The sequence below is a fragment of the Equus asinus genome, chromosome 4 (genome assembly GCF_041296235.1).
Source record: "Equus asinus isolate D_3611 breed Donkey chromosome 4, EquAss-T2T_v2, whole genome shotgun sequence".
Lineage (NCBI taxonomy): Eukaryota > Metazoa > Chordata > Mammalia > Perissodactyla > Equidae > Equus > Equus asinus.
Window position 1 is genome coordinate 67,902,707 of NC_091793.1, and position 25,023 is coordinate 67,927,729.

General features: G+C 45.8%; 1 protein-coding gene across 15 annotated transcripts in view; it reads left to right on the top strand.

The window, feature by feature from the left end:
* LOC106829139 (coiled-coil domain-containing protein 93-like) overlaps positions 1-25,023 on the top strand; it is a 154,007-nt gene that overhangs the window by 125,217 nt on the left and 3,767 nt on the right. For 12 of the 15 annotated variants that reach the window (XM_070507404.1, XM_070507401.1, XM_070507411.1 and 9 more), the window contains 8 exons: positions 38-74; positions 2,696-2,788; positions 3,075-3,125; positions 3,996-4,082; positions 15,918-16,000; positions 18,093-18,130; positions 19,540-19,624; positions 23,652-23,765. In XM_070507404.1, coding sequence (XP_070363505.1) covers positions 38-74; positions 2,696-2,788; positions 3,075-3,125; positions 3,996-4,082; positions 15,918-16,000; positions 18,093-18,105 — 364 coding nt within the window. In that variant the 3' untranslated portion in view covers positions 18,106-18,130; positions 19,540-19,624; positions 23,652-23,765. Of the gene's footprint in view, positions 1-37; positions 75-774; positions 2,278-2,695; positions 2,789-3,074; positions 3,126-3,995; positions 4,083-15,917; positions 16,001-18,092; positions 18,131-19,539; positions 19,625-23,651; positions 23,766-25,023 lie in introns of those variants that run through there. The other 3 variants (XM_070507405.1, XM_070507415.1, XM_070507406.1) reach the window with 2 other exon arrangements.

The window sequence follows — 25,023 nt, forward strand, 5'->3', positions numbered from 1 at the left end:
GAATAGTAATCGAACTCCCCTTTTTTGTGGCCTGCAGAAGATATGGATTTAGCCGCCAGAGCCAAACAGAGAAGGTAAGAAAAGCCTGGATAATGGAAGAGAATATTTGAGAGACGGAAGTGCCCCCTCCTTTGCCTCTGTCTGCAGTGACAGGCTGCCTAGCGGCGGTGGGATGGCCGGGTTGCTGCCGGCCAGGCTCTCGTCCTTGGCCAACGCGAGGCAGCAGGGATGTGCCAGCTGCCTGTGGCCACTGCATCCCCCTCCTGCATCACCAGCCTGCTGCCTCCAAAGGCCAGGGAGCTGAAGCAGCAGCCTCATCGTGGGGCTGGAAGTGAAGGGTGATTGAAAGTCATGGCCCGGGGTCAGACACTGGGTTCTAATAACTCCAGACGTGTGAAGATGAAGTCCACTCACAGGGCCCTGAACCCTCCTCATCTGATGAGACAGACCCTAGGCAGGTGTGGACAGGATGCTGGCAGTGAGAGAGAACACAAGCATAAATTACAGGCCTGCCCTGTGCTAGGATACCCTTAGCACAGGTGTGGAAAATCAGGTAAGTCGAGGTTTTCTAATTTCACAAAGGAGTCTCAAAGATTTCTCCTAATATTTGTATTTATTAATGATCCTTAATTGTCGGCACCAGGGCAGGCATATAAATCTCGTAGTGCCAAACCTGGACTATGTTCTAGGCCCTTTGTTCAGGGCACACATGTGTTTTTTTTACTTCCTTCTCTGAACAGCTCTATAAGGAAGATGCTTATTCCTGTTTTTCAGATCAGAAAGCTGAGATTCAGGCTCCATGATTTGTCCAAGATCACACAGCTCCTCAAGTGCCATAACAAGAATCTGAACCTGGATCTGTGTGACATCAAAGCCTGTGCTCTTATCCACTGCCTTTTGAATAATGCAGTGTTAACTAAAGTGGTCACTGGCCTCTTAAGAAGTAGAGTCCTGCAGCTTCAGATCTATTAATAACCTCTTTTCTCATTCCCTACCCGACTCCCAGATTTTCTTGAATGAGATGCCACTCTTCCTGCTGTTCTCCTGCCACCCCTCCCTCTGTCCAGATCCCCTGTCCGTCAGTCCTTCTTCCAGGAAGCCTTCCCTGACCCCTAGCCTCCTTCTACTTCCTGTAGTAATTGTTGTCTCAGAGTCATCGGAGGGCACCGACAGTGACTAGGAGCATGTGTTCTCAAGCCAGACTGGCTGGTTTTGGATCCTAGCTCCTCCCCTTTGTTGTGTGACTTTGGACGATATACTTAATCATTGTGCCTTAGGTCACAGCCTCTCTAAAATGGGGGCAGGAATTGTACTACTTCACAGCATTGTTGTGAGGATTAAAATGTAAAGGACATAGAATGATCTAACACATGGTAAACATCTAGAAAGCATTGACTATTATCAGTAATCAGTCATGCACTGATTATATCATCTTCTTTTTTGGTTTTCTTGTTACTTATTTTTTTCGATATTTGTGTTTTCACTCAACTAAATAGTTGTTTCCTCCAAAGCAAGGTGTTTTCTCGATTTGCACATGTCATGTGGCATCCGGTATATACTAAGAATATGGTGTGTACATTTAATTTTGATTTGTAATTTTAAGTCTGAAAAGAATGTCTATATGGGACTTTATTCTGAGATAAGGCAATTTCATTATGACTGGAAAAATACGAGATTCCTATGCAGTAGTATTCATGTTGGGCTTGTCTTGTCCTTCTTCTATCAGATGGCACATTTGAACTGAAAGTCTTGTTTCCCCATCCCTATACCCAGCAGTTAGGAGGTCAGATTGCTGCCCTGGTCAGTCATAGGCTTGTTATAGAAAAGCATCCTAGAATTGGGATGGTCTGAGACGAGCATCTGAGATGAGTCCTCTCCTTCAACCCTGGATGACCCTAATGTCCAGAGAGGGTAAGCCTGAGGTCACCAGCTGGTGAATGGCAAAGATGGAACTGAAACCAAGAACTCTAGACTTCCCGCCCATGCTTGAAGAACAGCAGTCAATCCAGGTGTCTTGAGTGTGTGGTACGTTGAGAGCCTGAGGCTGGGTCACTAGCGTGAGCTTGATCACCAAGTGAGAGAGTTTAGGTTTTCATCTTTCAGACCAGTGGTTTTCAAACTTTGTTGACCACTCTTGACAGTAAGAATTCTATTTTTCATCATGATTAAGTACACACACATATATACCAAAAGCGAAAGTCTCACAATGCAATACTTAATTCCTTTCTCCATGCAAAGCACCCTAATGTGTTCTGTTCTATTATTTTTATTTAATTTATTTAGATGCTCGTTATACCTGCTAAATTGCTTTCATGTCTCACTAATGGGTATCAACTGGCAGTTTGAACAAAGACTTCTTTAGGCCATGAGCTTCCCCGAAGGTGTTAAAGTGGGTCAAGACCCAATCAAAGTGCAAGGGTAAGTCTGGCAAATGTGTGTGACCTGATATGAATTTAATCAGCAAGCAGTTCACAAATGGAGACAGGCATTGGCCAAGGCCTGAAGCTCAGCCTGCTCGGTCTGTAGCCAGCATGGAAGCTCAGGTCTCTGGATTTTCCATTCTTTCTCAGGGACTGGTTCAGCTTTCCAGATCTGTGTGTTTTCTTTCACAGACTCGTGCCTCTTTGCAATGTTATCCTTTCTCTGCTGAGTCTCCAACTCCAGTGCTCAGCTGTTTTCGCATCTTCCCTTCCAGGCTGAGGACACGAAAATGGCACTTCCCACGGGGCTCTCGGCTACAGAAAAAGCTGACGCCCATGAGGAAGATGAGCTTCGAGCTGCTGTAGAGGTATGTGGCCCTTGCAGGCCCCTGAGGTTTCTGTTTAAATCATTTGGGTAGAAATTTCACTTTCATCCCCAGCTTTCCAAAATGTCAGTTGCCTCCACAGCCAGCTTCTCTTAGCTGGCCTTTCACAGCCTTTCTAGTTCTTTTTCTCACCTCTATGAACCTCACCCTGAAACAAGATCAAGTAAAACAACCCTTGGATTCCACCACAAAGAGCTGTTTAGACGTACTGCCTAAGTCTTACCTGGTGAGATCTGCTCACCACTCCTTCTCCCCACTCCTCTTTTAGCAGTGCGTCCAGTCACTGATGACCAAGATGACCGCCATGGCAAATGAAGAGGTGAGGTGGGAGTGTCGTGGGGGAGGGCGTGGTGTGGAGACGGGGCTTGGAACCACCCTGCTCTGCTCTGTGGGGCCCTCCTCCCAGAGGGACCACTTTCTTCAGAGCCCTCTTTTTTCAGTACTCAGTGCTTCCTGTTTCCTTGGGATCTTTCTTTTGGGCAGCTTTTTATAAATGCATAGTGTTGCTATCCGTGGGAACCTCCAGGAGGGAGACTTGAAGGACCTTTGTGAGAGCAGGATGTCCCTGCTGGGGCAGCATCACAAGGGCCTCTGCAGGAGAGCCGCTGTTCAGCCCACCTCAAAGGAGACCCTGTCTTCTGTTTCCTTCCCACACTTTCTAGGGAGAAATAGAATACTGAATTTATAGTTGGTCTTGCCAGAGCTCAAGGCCTGTCCAGAAGGTTTAACCAGGTGCTTTGAAAGGATCTTTCCTTTTTAGGGCGGGAAGGGCCTGTGGCAGTGAAGAGAGAGTTTAGGAGATCTGAGATTCCTCTTCCTCTCCCACTTGTACTTCTTTTCCTCCTGAGTCCTAAGCCTTCAAGTTCCCTTAGCCTCTGTTTAGTGACCCTCAGGAAGAGAGACCTTGGGATGGGGTAGGTGGAGTAAAGAGCCAATTTCCAGAGGAATCCAGGGTCTGAGGAGAATCTAGCACAGTGAATTGAGTGACCCAGGAGGTAGAGAGGTCCCTTAACACTTGTTGTCAGCCTGTTTTCTCCCTTCCTTGTTGATGAATACAGAAACAAAAGCCAAATTATGTTTTCCCCTGGAAATGTTATCTATTTTGCCGTAATACTCAGAGTGTTCAGGTTTTCCAGTTCTGTGAAAGAGGAGGCATGGTCTTGAGCACACACCCTCCCTCTGATTGCAGACCCATCTCACTGCAAACTCCGTGGGCCAGATCGTGGGACTCTGCTCTGCCGAGATCAAGCAGATCGTGTCTGAGTACGCGGAGAAGGTACGTGGGGGCCTCCCTGGAGTCTTTGCCTCAGGTGACACCCCAAGGATGTGTTCTCCTGATTCTCTGCAGCCTTCCCCAGCAGTGTTGGAGTCAGGTTGTAATTCTTCAGCCACACTTGTCCAAAATGTACGCCGTGTGAAGCCGTCAGCATTTGCCCATTAGTTAAATTAATTTTCTTCTGCAGTGCCTATTTTTCTATAAGTATAAAACCTGTATAAATATAGGTTTATAAATATTTGTTGTAAATATTTGCTTCTGTAAATAGAGAAACCTTTTCTATTAAAAGAAAACCTGTCTCGGAGCAGTTAGGCATGGGACGAATCGCTGCCTGAGGGACAGCACGGGCACCCTTCCTTCTCTGCCCGCTTCCTGTAACTTGGGCTCATCGGGTGATTGCACTGAGGAGTGAAGGTTTGCCACTTGGGAGATAAACCCCATAACTCACCAAGCCCAAGGCAAAATTTTTTGTTCTTCTTTATTAAAAGGGTAGAGAATGAACAAAAGCCTGAAAGTCATACATCAGCGTTAGAGTTTTTCCATCCTGAGAATAGGCAGCCAGACCTTGAATATTTCAGGGAGACGGTGATTAATCATTTTGCACGTAACTGATTCTGGTCTGGCTGAGATGTAGTATTGGTAAAATCAGATTTACAGGTCATTGTTTCACATCCTTCCTTCCCCAGCCATACTTAGTCTGCCCCCCTAAAACGGTGATGTCTTTTGAAGCATCCAGCTTCACTTTTCCTGTCTCAAAAGCCTTGATGACAAATTAGCTCTGCTCTGCCCCTCTGTGCAGTGTTCTTCTGGAGTGATTGCACGGATGATGTAGTTGGGGAAGGGATGTCACCTGTAAGCTGGGAGTTACAATCTGCTGTAAGCACAGCAGGTGGTCATCTCCCACCAAGTGATGGGCTTTCTGAGCAAGACAGTGAGTAAAATGGCACAGAATGTCTGGGGGTGGGGTTCTCATGTCCCCCACCCTGCGAGTCAGTGCTTCTTAACATGGGTTTTCTAATCTAAGTTTCATAGAGTCCAGAGTGTCCTCTGTTCCAGTTTCCCCTCAGGAAAGGTGACAGTGGTCAACATGTCCTCTGAGATCTGACCAGAAAAGGAGTTAGGTTATCCTAAAAGCACAAATACAAAGACTTGAAGGTCTTGTTGTGGAAAGTGTGTACTTCACTGCCCTGAGAAGAAAGTGTCTTGGTTTGGCGTCTACACGGGCACCTGGATGGCAAGAGTATGAGTCTGTACCTGCCCTTATGCTGCCACGTAGCATTGCTGAATCTAGTTTTGAAAACAAGACAGCTGTATGAGTACTCACTGTTATTTCTACAAGGACGCTCGTTTTTATCTTTGTGCTTGGCCACTGCAAGCAGATAGGAGCTCAGGTTACTGTCAGAGGGAAAGCAAGCAGGCAGACCCTCCTCTGGATGACCGTACAGCTCTCTCTCCCAGCGCTCTCCTTGCCTTGGAGTCCTGCAGCTTACCTGTTTTCCCCAGTCAGCACTGCGCTTCTGTGTTCCCTCCCAGGTCTCTTATCCCCAGAGCTTTCCCATCCTCACCCTTGTCTAGTGATCTGCACCCAACTCTGATGGCTGCATTTGGGTATTCTGTATCCTGGACCATTCTCTGCTTCCACTGCATTCTGCCAGAAAAGAGTGAAATTAGAGGTGGTTTTAGACAGGCCTCTTTCCAAGGACCTATCTATAATTAAACTTCTCATGGAGAATTAGAGGTCAAAAGTCCATTGCTTGATTGTCTCTCACATTTGTGTTGGGTCAGTCATATAGCCTTAAAGATGATGGTTTTGAAATTCAATTGCTGTTAATCCTATTCCCATATCGTGCTGTTTTCACATTAGCATATTATTTTCCAGTGTGTGTCCCCGATATCCATAGTTATACATAGTTGCAGTTGTCACAAATGTCTAAAAGAGGTAGAACAACGCACTTAAAACCACAGCATTTGGGGGCCAACATACAAAATAGAGGAAAGTTGGCACAGATGTTAGCTCAGGGCGAATCTTCCTCAAGCAAAAACAAACAACAACAAAAAAACCCTACAGCATTTGGAGTCATATCTTGGTTCATATCTGACTCCTCTACTTCCAGCTAGGTGGCCTTAGCTAATTTTTGTAACCTCTCTTTGCCCTAGTATCTTCATCTATAAAATGGGAATAATATTACTTTAGTGGCAGGGTGTTGTGAAGATGTAGTTAAATGTGACCAAAATGCCTAAAACAATGCCTGACACGTTGTAACTATTCAGCTAGTGATGGCCTTTATTTGCATTTTTATAGTCTACGTTTTTTTTGGTCATATTGTAAACATTTTCCATGTTTCTGGCCTTCGCAGTTATTTTAATAGATAATCCATGTGTTAATAAAGTACAGTTTATTAAACATCACTGTATTATTAGACTTTTAAGTTGTTTCTAACTGTTTGCTGTTGTAGATAACACTGTTGTAAAATCTGAGCAGATAGCTTCTGCTAAGTTTTCCTAGGAGTTAGATGATTGGGTTCTGACTCCTGTGTGGCTTTACAAGTAAGTTGTAACGGTATAAAATATTTTCACTGGTGAGGGCCTTCTCAGCATGGCCTGAACGCTCCCAGCTGTGGTTGTTCCTTTGTCTTACTGGCCACTTTGGTGGCTATAAAGTGGTACCTCTTTGGACCACTGGGAGCACTGAACATGGTTCTGTGTTTTTGTTTGCTCCTTCTGTTTTCTTCTATCTGAATTGTCTGTGATAGCCTTTACTCATTTATCTTTTGGTATGTGATGTTTTTCTTGTAAATTTCAATAGAGTTTCTATTACCACAAAGGTAATAGGTTAAAACAACAGACATTTATTATCTCACAGTTTCTGTGAGTCAGCAGTTGGGCACAGCTCAGCAGAGTCCTTTGTTTTAGACTCTCAAAAGGTTGCACTGCAGCTGCTGCCTGGGACCGCAGTCTCATCTGAGCCTCAGATGGGGAGGGATCTGCTTCCAAGTACGCATGGTTATTGGCAGCATTCAGTTGCCTGCCACCTGTTGGCTGAGATCAGCAGCTCTTGGGGCCCAGTTCACAGGCCTCCCCAACACTGCTACTTGTTTCATCACAAACAGCAAGGGAGAGCACCTCCTCACAAGACAGATGTTATAGTTTTATGTAACGTAATTGTGTACATGCAATCACATACGTCCTGTCACCTTTGCTGTTTTCTCTTGGTCAGAAGCAAGTCCCAGTCCTGCCCACAGGCAAGGAGAGGGGATTACACAGAGGCCTGAACACCAGGAGCTGGGGATCATGGGGCCATCTTAGAGTTGTCCACCACAGTGTGTTTGTTTCTCTCTTGAATCTTGCTACCGTAGATTGGACTGAAACTGGGCGCTGGCAATTCACCTAAAATTCATGCCCCTACATTCAGGGTCTCAGTAATGAAACCCTTGGAAGTAGAGATGGGATTGAGGAATGCCCAGGAGGGAAGTCACTGGTGATGCTGGAAAGAAACCCGAATTAGGCTGATATTTTTGCTTAGTAAAGAAAAGGAACAAGATAATTTTTGGAGGGTGAAAGTGTGAAGATGGTTTTGTGACCTAGGAGTGACTCGAATAACCTGCGCAGTAGAAGTGTTTGGGAAGTCAACGGGCGTTGGGATATAAAAGTGAAGTAAAAAACATGTACAGGCTTCTCTTTCATTTGTAAAGTTCACAAGTTCTTATAACAATATAACATGATAAATAATCTTTGTGTTTCAAAGCAAGTCTCTGAGATGTGTAACTCAATTCCATATGATTCGTGTAAAGCAGCAGGGAACAGGAATGTAGAGAAGCTTCCAGATGTATAATTCACAAGTGTCAGTAAGCTCTGGGCCAAGGAGCACCATCTTTCTTTGTTTCCAAAGGGTAACGCCCATCCCAGAATGTGCTCAGTGAGGCCCCACTGTGCTTTTTGGTGTTGATGTCTACTATGCTGCCTGCATGTTAGCATTCATTTTTACAGGGAAGAAGAATCTATGACTGCAATTTGCAGAGAACCAAAAAGTCTGACTAAATGTATACTTCTGCTCTACTATCCCCCACTCATTTGAGCCAGAAGAAAGGGAATAAAGCTGAGCCAGAGAAAGTGCGGGGTCCCCAGAAGGGCAGGAAGGGACTTTCCCTAATGCCATATTCTAACCAACCATCCACCATTTCAACCCCTTTAATACTTTTCTGCAATGAAATCATTCCTTGGTCAGCATCTCCCTGAGACAGGATCTTAGAGCATTTTGTGGATCTAGAGGCACAGAGCTTTCTTGGGGAATCATAAGAATCTATCCTGAGTGCCTTCTCTGTCCAGGTACTTTGTATACCATTATCTCATTTAATTCTCAGAACAGTGTCTGCCTCCTTGTTTATAATCCTCGGCCTTCCTCCGTCATCATACTTACTCATATGCAGTTGAAACCATCTGTTTATGTGTATGTGGACCACATCTCACTCTTCTCAGTAATCTCAGAGCCTTGCCCAATGACTGGCAGTGTTGGTGCTCAGTACAAAAGCTCGTGATGTGATATCCATTTTGCAGATGAAGACACTAAAGATCAGAGGAGTTAAGTAACTTGTTCATTACTGTGTAGCTAATAAACTCCAGATTTGCATACAGGACTATCTTGACTTTGAAACCTGTCTCCTTGGCGAGATGGAGCATCCTTAGGGGGAAGTGGGGATGACTTCCTTTGCTATCCTTAGTATCTGCCTTCCTGGCTTTGTAGTGACCATGTCTCTTTAGACTCTCCCACCATCCAGCTGCCAACCTTGGGCTAAGTGAAGAGAAGAGGCTCAGTCATATTGGGAAAACCACAGAAATAAGTAAAAGTGAAAAAGATACAGCCCAGGCACTCACACCCAGTCACACCTAAGCTGCTGAAAGCTATGGAAGTTTCTATTTGGGATGTGCCAGTGGCTTTTCATGTCGCTGGAAAATACGACATTCAGATGTTCTCATCCAACTCTTTAGGTATCATCCTAGCCAGAAGACTGTCAACATCTTGATCTTATTTCCATGGTGAGATGAATTCTGGGGTCATCAAGGGACTTATTTGTGGAAGGAATTTTTTTTTCTCAGTATGTTTTGGAGGTGTTCCTGTCCAGCAATTGAAAAATTTTGGCACCATTGCTTCTGACCTTTGATTCTGAGGACCATTCTCCGGTTGTGAATCAGAAGCCTCTACTTTGTCTTGAAATTATCTTTCAAGAGCACCTGGGGAATCTCATTAGGTAATTAGATCATGGTGTAGCCAGAAAGAAGTAATGGCCAGGGTGTGGTCAGAAAACACAAAGGACAGAAAGTCGCCCCTAGAGTGCAGACAGCTGCATTTGACTAGAGTGGATTTTGTCCCCCATCTACCATGGTAATTTTATTTCACTTTATAATGCAAGCAGCAGAGAAAACTACCTCTTAAGTCTGTCACTCACTAGCCTGGCCAGTGTGCGTCATAGGAGCCTTTTGGTTGCAAGCAATAGAAACTCTGCCTAGAATGGAGGTATAAGCCAGTGGGAGTCTTCATCAGCTCTCAGAACTGGGAGGCCCGTGAATGCAGGGTCCTAGGGGCTAAAACAGCCTTGTCATATCTTGTTGCCCTTGCTTCACTGTGTCTCTCTCCGTTACCACCTTGGAGGCCTCACCAAATATCGGTTCCGTCTTACAGCAGCCTCCCCACATCCGTGTGTGAAATCCTATGGAAAGGTTCTCCTATGTTCGGCAGGGTTCCGGTCACGTCTTCCTCTCTGGGCCAGTTCCTCTGGCCAGGAAGTGGGTTCTGTGGCTGGCAGCCCTTCTGGAATGAGAGTGGAAGAGAGTGATTCCTCAAAGGACGGGATTGCTTTTATTAAACCAAATGATGCTGGGCACACAGGTCAGCCAGCACCTCTGTAAGGTCTTTCTGCAAAGTAGGCCCTCAGGACATTTATATAACTAGCTTGGATGGAATTGACCCCAAATAATCAATTGTTAATGTATCATCTTCCCTCTTAGGTAGCTGCCTTCATTTTGTTATTTCTCTACCCTGGTTTTGTATTTCCAATTAGTGTTATGAAGGCTTTGCAAACATTTATAAAGAAAATTGGTATAATTTTGGAGATATTTTCAGTTTCAGCTTGGTTTCTTTTCTGCCAGAGAACTGACAGAATTGACCTCCTAGGTGGGATGATTTCTTCTTTCAGCAAACATCTGTTGAGCATGCATTATGTCGCAGGCAGTGTCAGGTGTGGGGGGCAGGGACAGGGTTATGAGGAAGACATGGATGCTGCCCTGAGGAGCTCCCGGTTAGGAGTCCGTCAACCTGTAAAAAGATAAATTACAGAATAATATAATTTGTGTGATTTCAAGTGGATGACAATTGCTGCTTGGTTTGTGTGGCCATTGGAACTGTCAGTGTCTGCCCAAAGAAATGTGGTTGTTGTAGTTGATATTGAACTTTTTTCTTGTTCATAGGTAGAATGGATGACTTTTTAAAATTGTACCCAGTTGAGGTGAAATGGAAAAGGATAGCTTAAGAGGGCTGGGGACTGAGAGAAGATAGCATACTCCAGGAACCTGGCCTGGGTCAGAAGGTCACGGGAAGTTTAGCGACCAGAAGACTCTGACCACTTTGTTAGAGAATCAGGTCTGATCTAAAACCAGTGTGATTTCTAATAAGCTTAGCTGTGAATGTTTCTAATCCTGGCATCCAGCCAAAAACACCAAAAAACATTTTTATCATTTTCTAGCAGCATTGGCTTGTGGAGTTGGGGAGGAAGTGTGGTACAAGGGAATAGTTTCCCTCTTGCGAACCTCTTTCTGTGGCCACAGATAGAAAAGCCCAGGTTGGGATGAGGAAAAGTGAGGGCGTGGGTAGATTTTTTACCCCTTCCTTCTAGACTTCGTTTCTTCACATCAAGTCACAGGTGTTAGATAAGTCATGCCCTAAATCTGTAAACTTCTGGAGGGCCAAGATTTCATCTTTCAGCTCTGTATCCCTGTTGCCTAGTGTAGAATAAATACTCCATAGAGGCTGGTGGATGACTGGAAGGCTCTGTGCAGACTCACCCAGTAATCCTGGAGGGTGACCTCTCTTCCGAAGACAGGCTCTTCTGTGAGGTTGTGTGGATCAACTCATTGCTGTCTTCTTCTAGCACGACTAACAATGCACTATTTATTTGTCTCTGCCTGTCTCCAGGACCAGAATGTCTGCTGTAAACGAGGGCTGGGATCGTTGTCTACCCCCAGGGCCTAACACAATGGGTTTTCGTAAACCTTGTGGAGGAAAGGAGGGGAGGGAGAAGAAGGAACAAGAAGAGCTTTGAAAACTCTCTCTTCCTCTGTGGCACAGTTTAGGCTTGGGGAGATGTGGAGGATGCAACACCTTTATTTGTGAATGAGCTGGGTTTCCCCGACTAGACTGTGAGGGTCCAGGGGGAAGGTCTGTGTCTTTTCCCCTTCCCCAGCGCTGCTCACTGTGCCCCATACCTGACAGGCTCTAAGTAAAGCTTTGTTGAACTAAACTAAGAGAGGTGGGGAAAGGGATTTAAAACTGAATCAGAATTTAGATCTTAAGGAATCCTGTAAACCTGAAGAGAATAATGCTCAATATGTTTGTGTTTCCAAACTGCTCCAAGATTTCCTAAATTCTTAGTGACTGAGTTATGCAATACAATAACTAAGAGCAGAGAGAATGGTATTAGCTACTGAGTTGTCAACCTGGTAGGATTGTCTCAAGCCACATAGCACAAGCTATACCTTCTAGGGTCTTTATCAATTTGGATAAAGACATAGGAATTAGCTTTGCCAGATTTGAACATCATTTAAAGCTAGAGAAGAAAAGGTGGCTAGTACATTGGAGAATAGAATTAACATTCAAAAACATGTTAGATTGAAATTACGAGCCCAAACAAATAAATTCATTTTTTAGAGAAGGTAAATGTGAACTATTTTGTTTAATTTCGGAAAAATCGGTCATACCAATTCAGGATTTGTGAGGATGCCATCTCACCTGAGAGCAGTTCATGGGGAGTAAGTGGGATGTTTTGGACTTTGTTCACACCTCGTAAACGTTAATTGCATTCTGAGCAGGAATCCTGTATTGCTCACCTTAGGACCCAGAGCTGTGCCTTAGACTCAGCAGGTTACGTGAATATGGGTCTTTGAAATTCATGGGTCTCGAAGCGATGATCCTGCTCTATCTGCAGCCCTCAGACTCCATCCGGAGTACTTAACCTAGCTCCTAAGTGATTTTTTTTATGTCCAGAGGATAGCAGCCACGATGGTGAAGGGACCGACATCTTGTTAGAGAAAAGACAGAGGAAAGAGCCGTGGATGCTTCTGTAAGATAAGTTGGACTGTTATGTGGAAGAGTGATTACCCTTAGTCTCTGTTGCTGCAGGGAGGAATGGTGTATAAGCATGTGAGTCTTCTCAGGTCTGGTTCTGCTGTCTGTTTCTGCTGGCTTTTGCTCATGATACTTTGACTTCATCTGTAATTTTGACTTTTGACTGTGAGTTCATATTCCTTGGAAATTAATAGAGAAATTCTTTGAGGCCAAGAGTTGAAGCTCTGTTCTTCCAGAGAGGATTTGCTTTTGCTTCTGACAAGCACTTGGGCACACCCCGGCTCACCTGGGGATCATGTATTGGTCCCAATCATTGATTGGGAGAGCCTCATAAGTACTGAGCTCCAGTCAATGGAATCGGCCCACTCATCATTCATATAACACTGAGACAGGAAAGTTCTTTCTGATTCTACTCTTACTAGACAGGTGACTCAAAGAGCCATATAAACAGAGAGAAAATACTTGCAGTGCACATGAAGAATCTTGACGTCTCCATACAAACTTACTGTTATATCTCCGTTATGACAGTATATGTTCTAAGCACACATGGGCTTTCAAAATCCTTTCTCTTATTGCCAGGGAGCAATTCTCATTGCTCTGCAGAGCCCCTTAAATTTGCATCTGCAATGTATTAATGTACACTAATATCAGGATATTAAGTGCCGTTTCGGTATTTGACATTTCTCCAGCCCAATTAAAATGAGTAACATGCACAAGAACAGGCCCAAAGTACATATAAATTTGTGAGTTCCTCCATTTGCCTTTGAGTTTAAGAGATGGTGCTATGCAAACTGCTTTGTTTAATGGGAAGTTATTTTTATACAGATAACATCGTTCATTCTAGCACGGAACTGAAGAGATCCGTAACCTAGTTGACAGAAAGCTAACTGCTCCATTTTCAAACATCCCTTTTATTAGGGAACCTAAAGTTTTCATTTCTTTCACATGTCACCCTTAAAGCTAAAAGAACTAGACTGATGAAGGCAGAAACAGGTTTTTAAAGCACTTTGGCTCAAGTGACATTGTGTTCACTGACAGTCACAGTGGGAAGAAAACTGCAGACGACCAAGTCCATTGTGCACAGAGTCTTGACTTGGCGGGTTCAGGGACCGTCTACGTAGTGTGTGAATTTAGGTTGTTAACTACATGAAGGCCAATCTGTTGTTACAAAAGCTCATTGCAGATCTGTTTCCTCCTACACCTGTGTCAAGGTCTATGCAAAGCAGTTGTTGAATTCTAAAACTCAAAGCTTGAAATCACCTAGCTTGGGCAAATACTCAAGAAAAAAGCCAACTTCAGTGGATACACATACCTTCCTGGATTTCCACTTTTGCTGACTTTTTGGCTTTCCAGGATTTCTTACATTCTTGCTAGCTCACAGATCTTTTAAAAGATTATAAAAAAATATTTTATATTACCTGTTTACTTGTTTTCAGTGTGAGTGCTCATCACGGTGCCAGAAACCGACATCTGTTCAGTAGAGAGAACTTCTGGCACCATCATGAGATAGGAATCTATTATTGACAGCCTAGTGACCATACTTTGGTGGGGAAGGGGGCTGATATAGGAGAGATTCCTGTATTAGGAAGAAGGTTGGGATGTAGATAACCTTTTGGGTCTCTTTCATTACAAAAGTGTACAGTTTTAGCTAAAGTAATCACTTTCTGTTTGTCTTAGGAATTTACTGTTTTGAACCAGATTAATATTCTTGAATGACATTTAAATTTGGTTCACCTAGGAGTAAAAGTTGTGAGTATCTGTCAACTATTAGAAAATATTGAATCTGCACTATACGTCATCTTAATCCACACTGTGGGTTTGAAAGCACGTTCTTAATCTGAAATTGTTGAACAAAATTAGATTGGCACTTTAGCCCTTGCTCCAGTGTAAACAAAAGTGGAATATTTGTAGATGCTTGGCATTCCTGGAGAGACGCTGCACTCTTCAAGTAGAAGTCAGTTAAGATGCCCCAAGGATTTAAATTTTTTCTGTCAAGGATTTACTGCTCCAAAGCCCCCTCTCCTACTGTCCATCTGTCCAACTTTGTCTCCTCCTTCAGAATCCAACTTGGTCATCTTCAGTTTTTTAATCATCAAATATCTGTAACCCCCACCTAGTCCTTGAGCTTGATAGGCTAAGGGTGACAGACACATTCCTGGGCCATAAAGCTACAAGTTGACTGGTTTATTTACGGCGTTGATTTTCAACTTTGGCTACACATTATAATCACCTAGGTCCCACCTCCAGAAAATCTCATTTAATTGGTCATAAGACTTGAAAAACTCCCCAGGTGATTCGGTTTTACAACCAGGATTGAGTACCACTGTTCCAAAGCTCTTAGCAATAATACTACTTTATATTGAGTAGTTAGTGAAGTGATTTCCATACAAATTAGACATTTTGATGTTGAGAATGTTTTTAACTATTGCATCAAAATATTTATATCAGATTATTAACCAAATTATGTACGGCAAATATCCCCAACTCCCGCTTGTCTTTGAGCTGCACAGCTCCAGAGGAACCTATGTTCAGGGAGCAAGAGCCACTGGGAAACCAGACCCCACTGTATTCTTGACCAGAGCCTGGTAACCGTTAGGCACTGGGATCTGTAGCTATGGCTAAACTGGAGTGCTCAGTTTGGGCTCCAAGCCTGAGAGTGGACCCAGGTCTTGGGATTTTATCTCCCTCTGGGCAGCTGTATATTATGGGACCTCAGAGCAGTGAGGAAGTCACGTAGGCTCAGAACCACATGGGGGCTGCCCATCCGCCCAGCCACAAAGCAGAGGGATGCATTTGGATAGGAGCCCATCACCCCAGGGACAGCGTTCCCTCGTAAATGTGGCACACAAACAGTGCTAGAATTTGGCTCTTTGCTCGTAAGTCATTCTTGTGTAGGGAAGAATGACGAAGGGTAGGGGGGACAGAGATGCAAAGTAATTTTATAGGTAAAGATGTTGGGAACCTGGTAATAAGACCCCATTCCTCACGTGCTCACAGGTGGGAAGAGAATTCACATTATTAGGCACATCTTCTGCCCTTGGGTGGACATGTCATTTGTCCAGTAGATATTTTGGAGGGGCTGCCATATAGGCCTGTGCTAAGCACGGGGATTGCAAAATTGAGCAGGCTGGGGCTCCTGCTCTGAGGGACATGGGAAGGGAGGAAGCCACACAACAGGAAGAGCGGCATGGCAGCTTACTCCCCACTGCCACCTTCCACCCAGGACACCTCGCCTGAAGGACGCTGAGAAACCGCATGCCCCACACACCAACAGGGAAGTTCCTCCAGCCCCTCGTGGCTGGGCCAGTCATGACGGCCACGTACCCTCAGCCTGTGCCAGCTCTGCCCCAGCTTGTGCCCGGTGGGGCTTCCACCGAGACAGCCAAGTGAGCGCTATCCTGATAGGACCGAGTCCTGCCCTGTGTCTCATGGAGGAGAGGGTGTTTAGGGTCATGTTGATACATTTTCTTATTCATGTGCCAATTTCCTTGTATTTACAGTTTCGGCAGTGCACAAAGAAACCAAGCAGTTCTTCACTTTATATAATACCCTGGACGATAAAAAGGTCTATTTGGAAAAAGAGGTAAGAGCCTTTATAAGAAAGAAAACAACTTAATCCGACGTGCGGCTGCCAGTGCTGTTGACCCCGGGAAGCTCAGATGAGCTTGGTGTCTGGAACGCGTTCCATTTAAGTGGAAGGAGCGCCCGCTGTGTGCCCGCTGCTGGGATACAGAGTCAGAGTGCAGGGTGCCCGGGAGCTCACACTACACGGGCTGAAGGGAGACTGGCGGACAGCGGTTTGATGGCTGCGTGGGAGAAATGCCGCCATGAAAAGAAACAGTGGAGGCTGGAGCGCTGCCTGTGGAGGGGGCCCTGGAGTTGGGGAAACTTTACTTTGAGTTTTAAAGAAAGGGAGGAACCAGCTAGATAAAATGGGATGGTGGGCCGTTAGAGTTTACATGGGGAAAATAGCTGTTTTATCCTCTGTCAGTGGCAGACAGAGGCATGAATTAAAAAGACTGTAAAATTCAAAGCAGGGCTGAAAGGGGTTCCTGTGGGCACTGACAGCCCCTCCATATTGCTCTGACTCAGTCAGCTTAAGTCCATTCATGATTCAGGGCACCCTCAGGTTGGAACACAAATGATGGGGCAGGGTGTGCAGTTGATTTCCAAAAAAGAATAGTCCTGTGTTTACGGTGGCGGCACCGTGCAACGGAGCGAGCATGAGCTTTGGAGTCAGACAGATTTGGGTTTTAGTCTGGCCCTATTTTCCTCACCTGTGAAAGGGAGATAACATCTGCCTCACATGGTTATGATGGAGTTAAAGGAGAAAATGACTCTGATGTTTCTTGCACGTGGGGGTTCTCAGTACGTATTAGTCCCTGCCTACCCCTTCACCTGGGGTTGACGGAGATTGTTTTCCTTTGATCTTCGCCCTGCAACCTGTACTGTTTACCACTTTAGTAAGAGCAATAATACAGATGTATCTTTACCTGAACCCAAATGGAAGCATCTGTAATTCCTTTCACCTTTATTGCCTCTTGTCAGTCAAACCAGATGAATCTCTCTCCTCCCAGAGGGCACTCCTTGAAAGGAGGGGTTGAGTTTTGTTTTTCTCTGTATCCAGGGCCTTAACACATTGATGGGCACATAACAGGCATTTGATAAATGTTTGAACAGGTGAGGTGAGTGCATTTGGTGGGATTTACGTCCAGCCTGTGGGACGGCTCTGCTACACACCCTGTCCTTGGGGTTTTCCTACATGGCACGGGGAAGACTTGCCACCCCTAACTTAGGGGGCCATGCCCTTCTGAGAAAGCTTTGAACCCCGTTGACCAGGCGTCCTCAACAGTGCTTGAAGTTGTTGCCTCCTTTTAAAAACTAGGAGTGTGCAGATGGCTGGGGGCTTTTTCATTCTAAGCCATATTAACACAGTTAGAACTTTGCATTTTATTCCAAATCCATGTATGTGATACTTTAGCTTTCAAACATCCCTGTGGAGCCATAAAGACAAGAATATCATCTCCATGTTACAGACTGTGAACCTGAGGCCCACGTATAGTAAAGGCTTGGTCCTGAGCTCACAAGTTGAGTTAGTGACACAGCCAGAAAGAGGACCTAGGTTTCTAGACTCCAGTCTCAGAGCCTTGCCCTGGACTGTGCCACTGGGGCAGATAGAGGGTCCTACTTTGTGGGCTATGGCAGTTTCCATGGGAATGGGGACCTTGAATGATGCCTTCCCATGGAGGCTCTCAAATCCACCCAGCAGCTGGCCACATTGGCAAAAAGATCTGTGGGAAAGAACAGGATGGGCACAGTGTTCTCGCTCTCCACCCCAGCTGACCCTCCACTAAGCTGATAGCCCTGGAAATAAAGTGCAGTGTTTGGCAAGATGGAAAGGGCTGTCATGGCAGCAGCCCAGAGCCCTAATTTTAGCGTCTTCCCACCTGGGTCTTAGGTCCCTTCAAGGAGCCCTCTTCCTACATTCCCTGGGCAATACTGTGGGGCTAAGAACCCGTTGTTCTTTTTTCTCATGTTACTTTCGTCTATACAAACAAGGTATGTTCCTTTCAGAAGCAGGCTCCAGAGACGAGACAACCTTCCAGTGGTGGAGGTGGCACAAGGACCTTTCAGCCTTTTGCTTATCGTTTTTTGTTTTTTTCTTTATTCCTCAGATTAGCCTGCTGAACTCAATTCACGAGAACTTCTCACAGTAAGTGCTGTTGGTCCTGCTCCCTGTCACTACCTCGGTGCCCTGTACTTGGTATTCAGCTCACTGTCACATTGCGGTGGCGTGGCTGAGTGAGACTGGGCTGGGCATGGGGTTCTCACACTTCCACCCCTCCTGCAGCATGCAAACATGTCTTGCTTTACATGGTCGTGAATTCTTGCAAAAACACAATGATATTAGAGTGAATTTTGAAAATACCAAGGGAATATCTTAGGGAAAAAAGTTAACTTTCAAATAACTTGCCTCTGCCTAACTAGCATGATCTCTTCCTGTATTCCTTTTGTCTTGCTGAGATCAGATTAACAGCATTTGTTCTTGAGCACTAAAGATGCTTTAATATTTAGATGATGAAATTATATAATGTTTAAAATCTTGCGGTAGATTTTGTTTTTAAGTTAATAGGCATCCTCCAAACTACTTTATTCAGATATGAATTTTTTCTCCAAAACTTGGATGGCAAGGCCCAGCTGTCCCCAAATCATCGCAACCCTCCAGCTTGCGGTTGGCTGACCTGCCATCCGGGCAGCCCCACGGCGTGCTCTCTGTGTTGCAGGCTTCCTTTCCTTCCAGCACAGGGTCTCTGCTGTCCCCTGGCAGGTGACCAGCAGCTAAGATCCTGATGGATTAGAAACTCTAGATTTTAAGCTTCATTTCTAATTAAAAGCAAACAAAAATCCCACAGCCCCCGATAAGATTCAATTAGTGACTTACAACCTGTGACATTTCTAAAAGTGGCGCCTTCATCTTTATTTCCTGATAATTGAGAGAGGCTGCAGTTTGAGTGTTACTGTGGTGAGTTCTGCCCGTCAGCCTATCCTTTGGAAGAACTCTCAGTCTTTGTATCCGTGTGCTCCCATCCTTCTGGCGTCATTCCCCCTGCAGAACGGGAGGTGAAGGGAAGGGTTTTAGGACATCAGGGAATCCACTTGTTTAACGGCTGCTTCTCGAAACAGGACTAGGTTTTCCCAGCCTGCTTTTAGGAAAATCTGAGAATATGCCTTCCAATCTTGAGGAGTGCCTTCAAATCCTCAGATTTTTAAAAACTAAATGGAATTCATTTCTTAAGCAGTACCTGCCATCTTTCACAGTGAAAGATATTTTTGTTAGTTTTAGTCACACTTTATTTTACTGTAAGAAAATACAGATTAGTTAAGAAAATTGTAGGGAGAATGAAAAAAAAAAAGATTCACATTCATTTAAAAAACCAGGCTAATTTTCATGCCTTCCTCAGTTTGGGATCCCTAACTGCCTGGGATCCCAGGGTCCATGGTGCCTTGCAAAGGCCTGGCTGCCACTTGGGGCATGACCTGAGTATGGGGCTCATTCCTTGGTGCCACCCCCTTTCTCCGAGTCCTCTATGCTGGTCTTACCTTTGCTGGTCTTTCTTTCAGAGCCATGGCCTCCCCTGCTGCCCGGGACCAGTTTTTGCGTCAGATGGAACAGATCGTAGAAGGAATTAAGCAAAGTAGAATGAAGGTCAGACGGCTTCTTTTCTCTCCTGCAGCCTGTGTTTTGTGGTGGTGATGGAGAAGGCCCTGCAAAAAGCAGGCCTCTTCTGGTTGTTCTGGGAACGTGCTCTCAGACCTGAAGACACATCATCAGTGTCTGCAGAGGGGCCCCGCCATGCCTCTGAGCCTGCAGTGGGCAGGGCTAGCTCCAGGTGCTGCCCGCCCTGGGGGTTCAAAGGCTGCTCTTAGCAATAACCCCCATGGATCGAACACCTGTGTGCCAAGCATGGCGCTAATCCTCCTCAAAGCCCTGTTCAGTGAGGAGTGGTACTCCCGTTTCACAGGTGAGGAAACCCACTTCACCAGCAGGCTTCCTCTCTTGCCCAGAATCCCTTCCTCACTGGATCTTTGGTTCCTGATATTCTGCCATTAGAGATTCATTCCTTAGATCTTGAGAGCCTTTTAGTTTTCAGGAACCCCCCATAAAAAACGCAAATAATTGCTGAACCAAATTCTGCTAAAGTGAGAGGATATTGAACCTAAGAAGTCAGAAGAGAAAAGAGGAACTGACCAGGGGTGTGGGAGTTCCAGAGAAGCTTTCAAGAGAACCATTCAGTCTGGGGCAGCATGGGATTTTCTTTGCTTTGCGGCTCTGCACATGGGCCGTCTGGTCTGCAGGAAAGTAGACTTGCTGACTGTCTGGAAGCCAGACACACAGCGCAGTTTCCTGCTACCGAAGCCAGTGAACCTTCTCTCATTCCTCCAGATGTCTGTTGCTGTGGGTCCTGTTTAAAAAACATATTACACCAGATTGGTCCTCAGGTATGGCAGTAAAACCTCCTGGTCTTAGGGCATCTTCTCGCACTATCTGGGAGCAAAGTGGTCCAGGGAGTGATGTCAAAATGTAACATGTGGAAGGAAGGATTGCCTGTGGGACCTGTCATCATAGTACCTGCTCACAAAGACACACATTCAAGCTGCCTGTGATCTCCTCTGACAAGGGATGAACTAAGGGCAGACTCTCTCCACCTCCCTTTCCCTGTAGAAAATATTGATCTCCCCATTAATGACTTCAATAAAATGAGGCCAAAGGAGCCAAAAAAATGCATCACTGGTGACAAGATTATTCAGCGACACAATGAGAGCAGCCTGAGGCAGCGCTTGTCGTGTGCGCGTACACTTACCCGAGACAGGACAGGCTCTCTTGCAGAGCGAATGAGTCCCTTCTCCGTGCCCTGGGGCATGCGGCAGGTGGAGGCCAGAGAACTGGGCTGACCGCAAGCTGTAGCAGCCCTTTCCACCCCTGCGTGCTCCTCCCCGGGGAGCTGCTCTTGCTCCTAGTGAAGAACCACAGAATTTATTGGGGTTTTTTCATTTGGCTGCCCCTTCCTGTTTACTGGGAGATGACTCCTGGGGGAAAAAATAGGCCTGAGCCTTCATTCTGTCTGTTCTCTCCCAGGCTTCCTGCTGGCAGCACCTCAGTGCTGGCAGTGAAGGAGGCTGCCGCTGTGGCCGCCTCACCTTCCAGGTGGTGGGCCCCTAGAAGGATGGTCAGGACCCGGGGTGCAGAGGGCTATCTTTCTTGTGTCTGTGTTGCTAGTGGCTAACAGAGCTCCTGGCCCATGCTGGGCACTCGAACTGTGTGTTGAACAAGTGAATTCATTCAGTTGACTCCAGATCAGTTCTCAGAGGGTTCCAGGCAGGGTCTGAATATTGGCTGGCACCCTGAGTGGAGCAAGTCTGTCTGCTTTGCAGAGCAGCTCTCATTGGTGTGGATGTCTTTCGTTAGTTTGAAAAAAGCCATAGCCTTCCCTGTCTCAGTGGCCTGATGGGTCCTGCTCAGAGCAGATGTGGCAGGGGAGTCTGTGTCCCCCCAGAGCACAGATTTCTCCAGAACCAGCAGATTCAGGGTGTACACACAATAGAGCAGCGGTGGCTACGAGTGGTAGAATAGGTGCCCGTGGTCCGTGGAAGGCTTCCTGAGCAAAGAGGGACTCACACACTAGTAGGCATTTTGACCTCACCCAGAGGAGGTAAGGTCTCTGGGTCTTTGGAGTACTGAGAGCGAGTGCTCGGTCAAAGAATCTGGAGTTCCTGACCTCGAGTGCGAAGGGGTGATCCAGTAAGCAAGGAGTAGGAGCAGTGTGAGTGGGTGAGGGGATGCTGAGAACAGTGTGAAAATGGAACTCAGACCTGAGAGTCTGCTCCTGACTCTGAGGGTGAGAGGTCTCTTACCACTTCTTACCACATGCTTTCTAGGATGGCAAATGTCCAGATGAAACACTGTCTTTATTGAGTAGCTACTGTGAACCAAATGATGTATCATTCACTTAACACGTAATGTCATATACTCTTCACAATGAAACCTGTGATATAGGTGATATTATCCTTATTTTACAGCTAAGGCACCTGTTCTTCAGAAAGGTTAGCTAACCTGTCCAAGGATACAGTGAGTAGCAGAGCTAGGATTTGACACCATGCCTTTGTGGCCTCAACTTTATGCCCTTTCCAGGTTCCCACCCTACCTCCCAAAGTAGGTCCTGGATACATTTGAATTAAAGTGCATTTTTTTGCTTATATCACTAGGATATAGTCAGTCATGGCCAGATTTTCTGCTAGAGTACAGAGCAGACAGGAAAGTCCTGGAATCGACCTGCCTGCTCTGCTAAATATGAGATAGGGACCTAGCTTCGAGGGTCCCCCAGCGCAACAGAGAAAGTAGCTGACAGCTTTGGGAAGGGAGGTCCAAGAAGGAACAGCAGTGGGCGTTGTGGCAGGAACCATGAGCAGTGATAGGCATTCGGGCAGCATCTGGAAGTCGGCCACGAGGGAGCAGGGCTAACTGCTGAACCAGGCCTCTGAGTGTAGGAGAGCCCTGGCTGGAGTCCCCAGAGGGGACTGCCCCCTTCTGGAAGACCTGGGTACAAGGCAGGTTTCCAAACTCCAGACCCAGGCATGGGTATGCAGCAGGTGGCCGTCTCTAGAGCTGTGGAAAGAGGAGAGCACAGAGTCTCAGAATGAGTTATCAGTGGACTTAGGAGCTGGGCACACGGTCAGGATTGGACCAGGGAAATAAAGTACAAGCCACTGCCACCTCTGCCCAAATGTCACCTCCTCAGAAAGCCCTCCCTGGCCAGCCTGTCTGAAGAGGCCGTGCACCCACCCTTCTCTCCGTCCCTTAACCTTGTTCATTTTCTTCACAGTACTGATCACTGCTTGGAATTTGCTTGTGGAGTTCTCTGTGTGATACTTGGTTAGTGTCAGTTCTCTAGAACATGTGCTCCGTGAGAGCAGTGACATCACCTTATCACCGCTGCATTTAGTGCTCAAGATGTCCACTCACTCAATATTTGTTGAATGACTAAGCTTTTAGGGACCTTAGAAAAATTTCTCTAATCAAAGACTGGCCTTTATTTATGAGATCAAAATCCTGGAAATAACCTAAATCGTCCACCAATAGCAAGATGAGTAAGTAAGCAGTGATTGTTAGGAATAGCGTATGGTTTTTTGAGTTATAATTGTAGACAGTTTATAATAGCATTGAAATACTTATGCTCAATAAAAAGAGGATAATTTTGTAGTTTGATCTCAGTTGTTTAAATCAGAGTTGCTCAGTGTAGCATTTGGACCAGATACTTCCTGCTGTGGGGCTGTCCTGAGTGCTGTAGGGCTTTAGCAGCAGCCCTGCCTCCTGCCAGTAGATGCCAGTAGCACCTCCCCACCCCAGCTTTGGCAATTAATCTGTCTCTAGAAATTCTGGGGGGAAAATAGCCCCTAGTGGAGAACCACCAACCTGTTTTTTGTGAAATTGTTTGAGGTCAAAAAAAAAATTTTTTTAATGGAACAGTTAAACGCCTAATGATAGAATTGCTAAATAAATTATAGAGCCTCTATGCAATATCACACAAATAAACCAACCTCAAAAATGATGCAAAGAAAGAAAATACTGGAAGGAAATCCATGAAAGTGTTAGTAATAGTTGTCTTTTGGATGTTGCCAGCAGCCCTTCATCAGAACATGCCTCTTCATCACTGTTTCCCAAAATGTTTCCACAGATGGAAAAGAAGAAGCAAGAGAACAAAATGAGAAGGGACCAGCTGAATGACCAGTACCTGGAGCTGCTAGAGAAGCAGAGGCTGTACTTCAAGACTGTGAAGGAGTTCAAGGAGGTGAGAGGAGGGTTGGGCCCGGCACGTGAGGCTGAGGTGAGATCTGTGTTCACCTCCAGAGGAGCCTTTCGAAACCAGAGCAGTTCCTGGTTCTCGCCTGGTCTGTAATGGCAGATGGCAAGTTGGCAGTGTGATCTGGCAGTTAAGTGTGGTTCTCAGCAGTTCAAGATCATGTTGTTCTGTGGCCCATCTCAAGGCTCTGGTTGAATGTTCTGTGAGAAAGCGTCTTTATTTTCATTTTCCTAACGCTTAGTAGGCACCTTAAACTCACCAGCAAACAGGCACCATCACCCACATCAAGGGCCACCTGGGAAGAGCACTTGTTCTGGATTCAGATCTAGAATTTCCCTCCCCCCATTCTTAGGCAGGGAGGGACCTCGAGAAGCTGCGTGGGAAGAGACTGGACATTGAGTATGGCAGGCTTGGGTTCCAGGCCCACCCTCAGCACTTACCCACCGTGCACTGGGGCTGTGGCCTAGTCCCTCCAAGCCTCAGTTTCCTCAGTGGTGGGTTCTGGTGGGTCAGATGAGGGATGGAAGCATCTAGCACTGTGTTTGGCACCTGTAACACTCAAGTGAATGTTTTGTCGCTGTCTTTTCTCTCTGCATTGGGGCAGGGTTACTGTCCATTGTTCCAGAGAGAAAAGTGTTTGCCCTTAAGAGAAAAGAGACTTCATTTGGTCACTTGACAGGATCTCAGCAGCTTTATTTTCAGGAACTCTTTCCCCCTTTCTAAGCTAAATCCATGTGGTTTTAATGAGTTTAGAGATTGCTGAAAATACAGAGGAGCTAAAAGTAGGTTGTATCCTGGTGTTTAGTATACAGGATAAAAAATATAATCGTTCCATACCAATGATTTTGTTCTCGTTTATTCCTTCTTTCCTCTCTTCTTTCCTCCTTCTTTCCTTATCTTTTTCTTCTCTTTTGTGTAATTGTAACTTTTGGTAGCCACAACTCACGGGCATTTCAAAATCTCTCATCCTTTCCACAAATGTCCCTCCAGCTCCTCCCACGCCCCTGGGGATGGATCAGGTTGTAGAACAGACCTGGTCCGTGTGTCAGGGAGCTTCCACTGTGGGGAGGGAGACAGATGATCAGCTAGGAGACAGCGAACCTAGGCGAGAAGTAGTAAGGGATGAGCAGGAGTTTCAGTCTTTGCCGTGGGCACTAATGCAATGCAGGTGATGTCATTGGCTGAGAAGGACTTGGCCATGGGCACAGCAGGAGGCTGCAGCCGGGAGCAGCCGGGGACAGGGTCT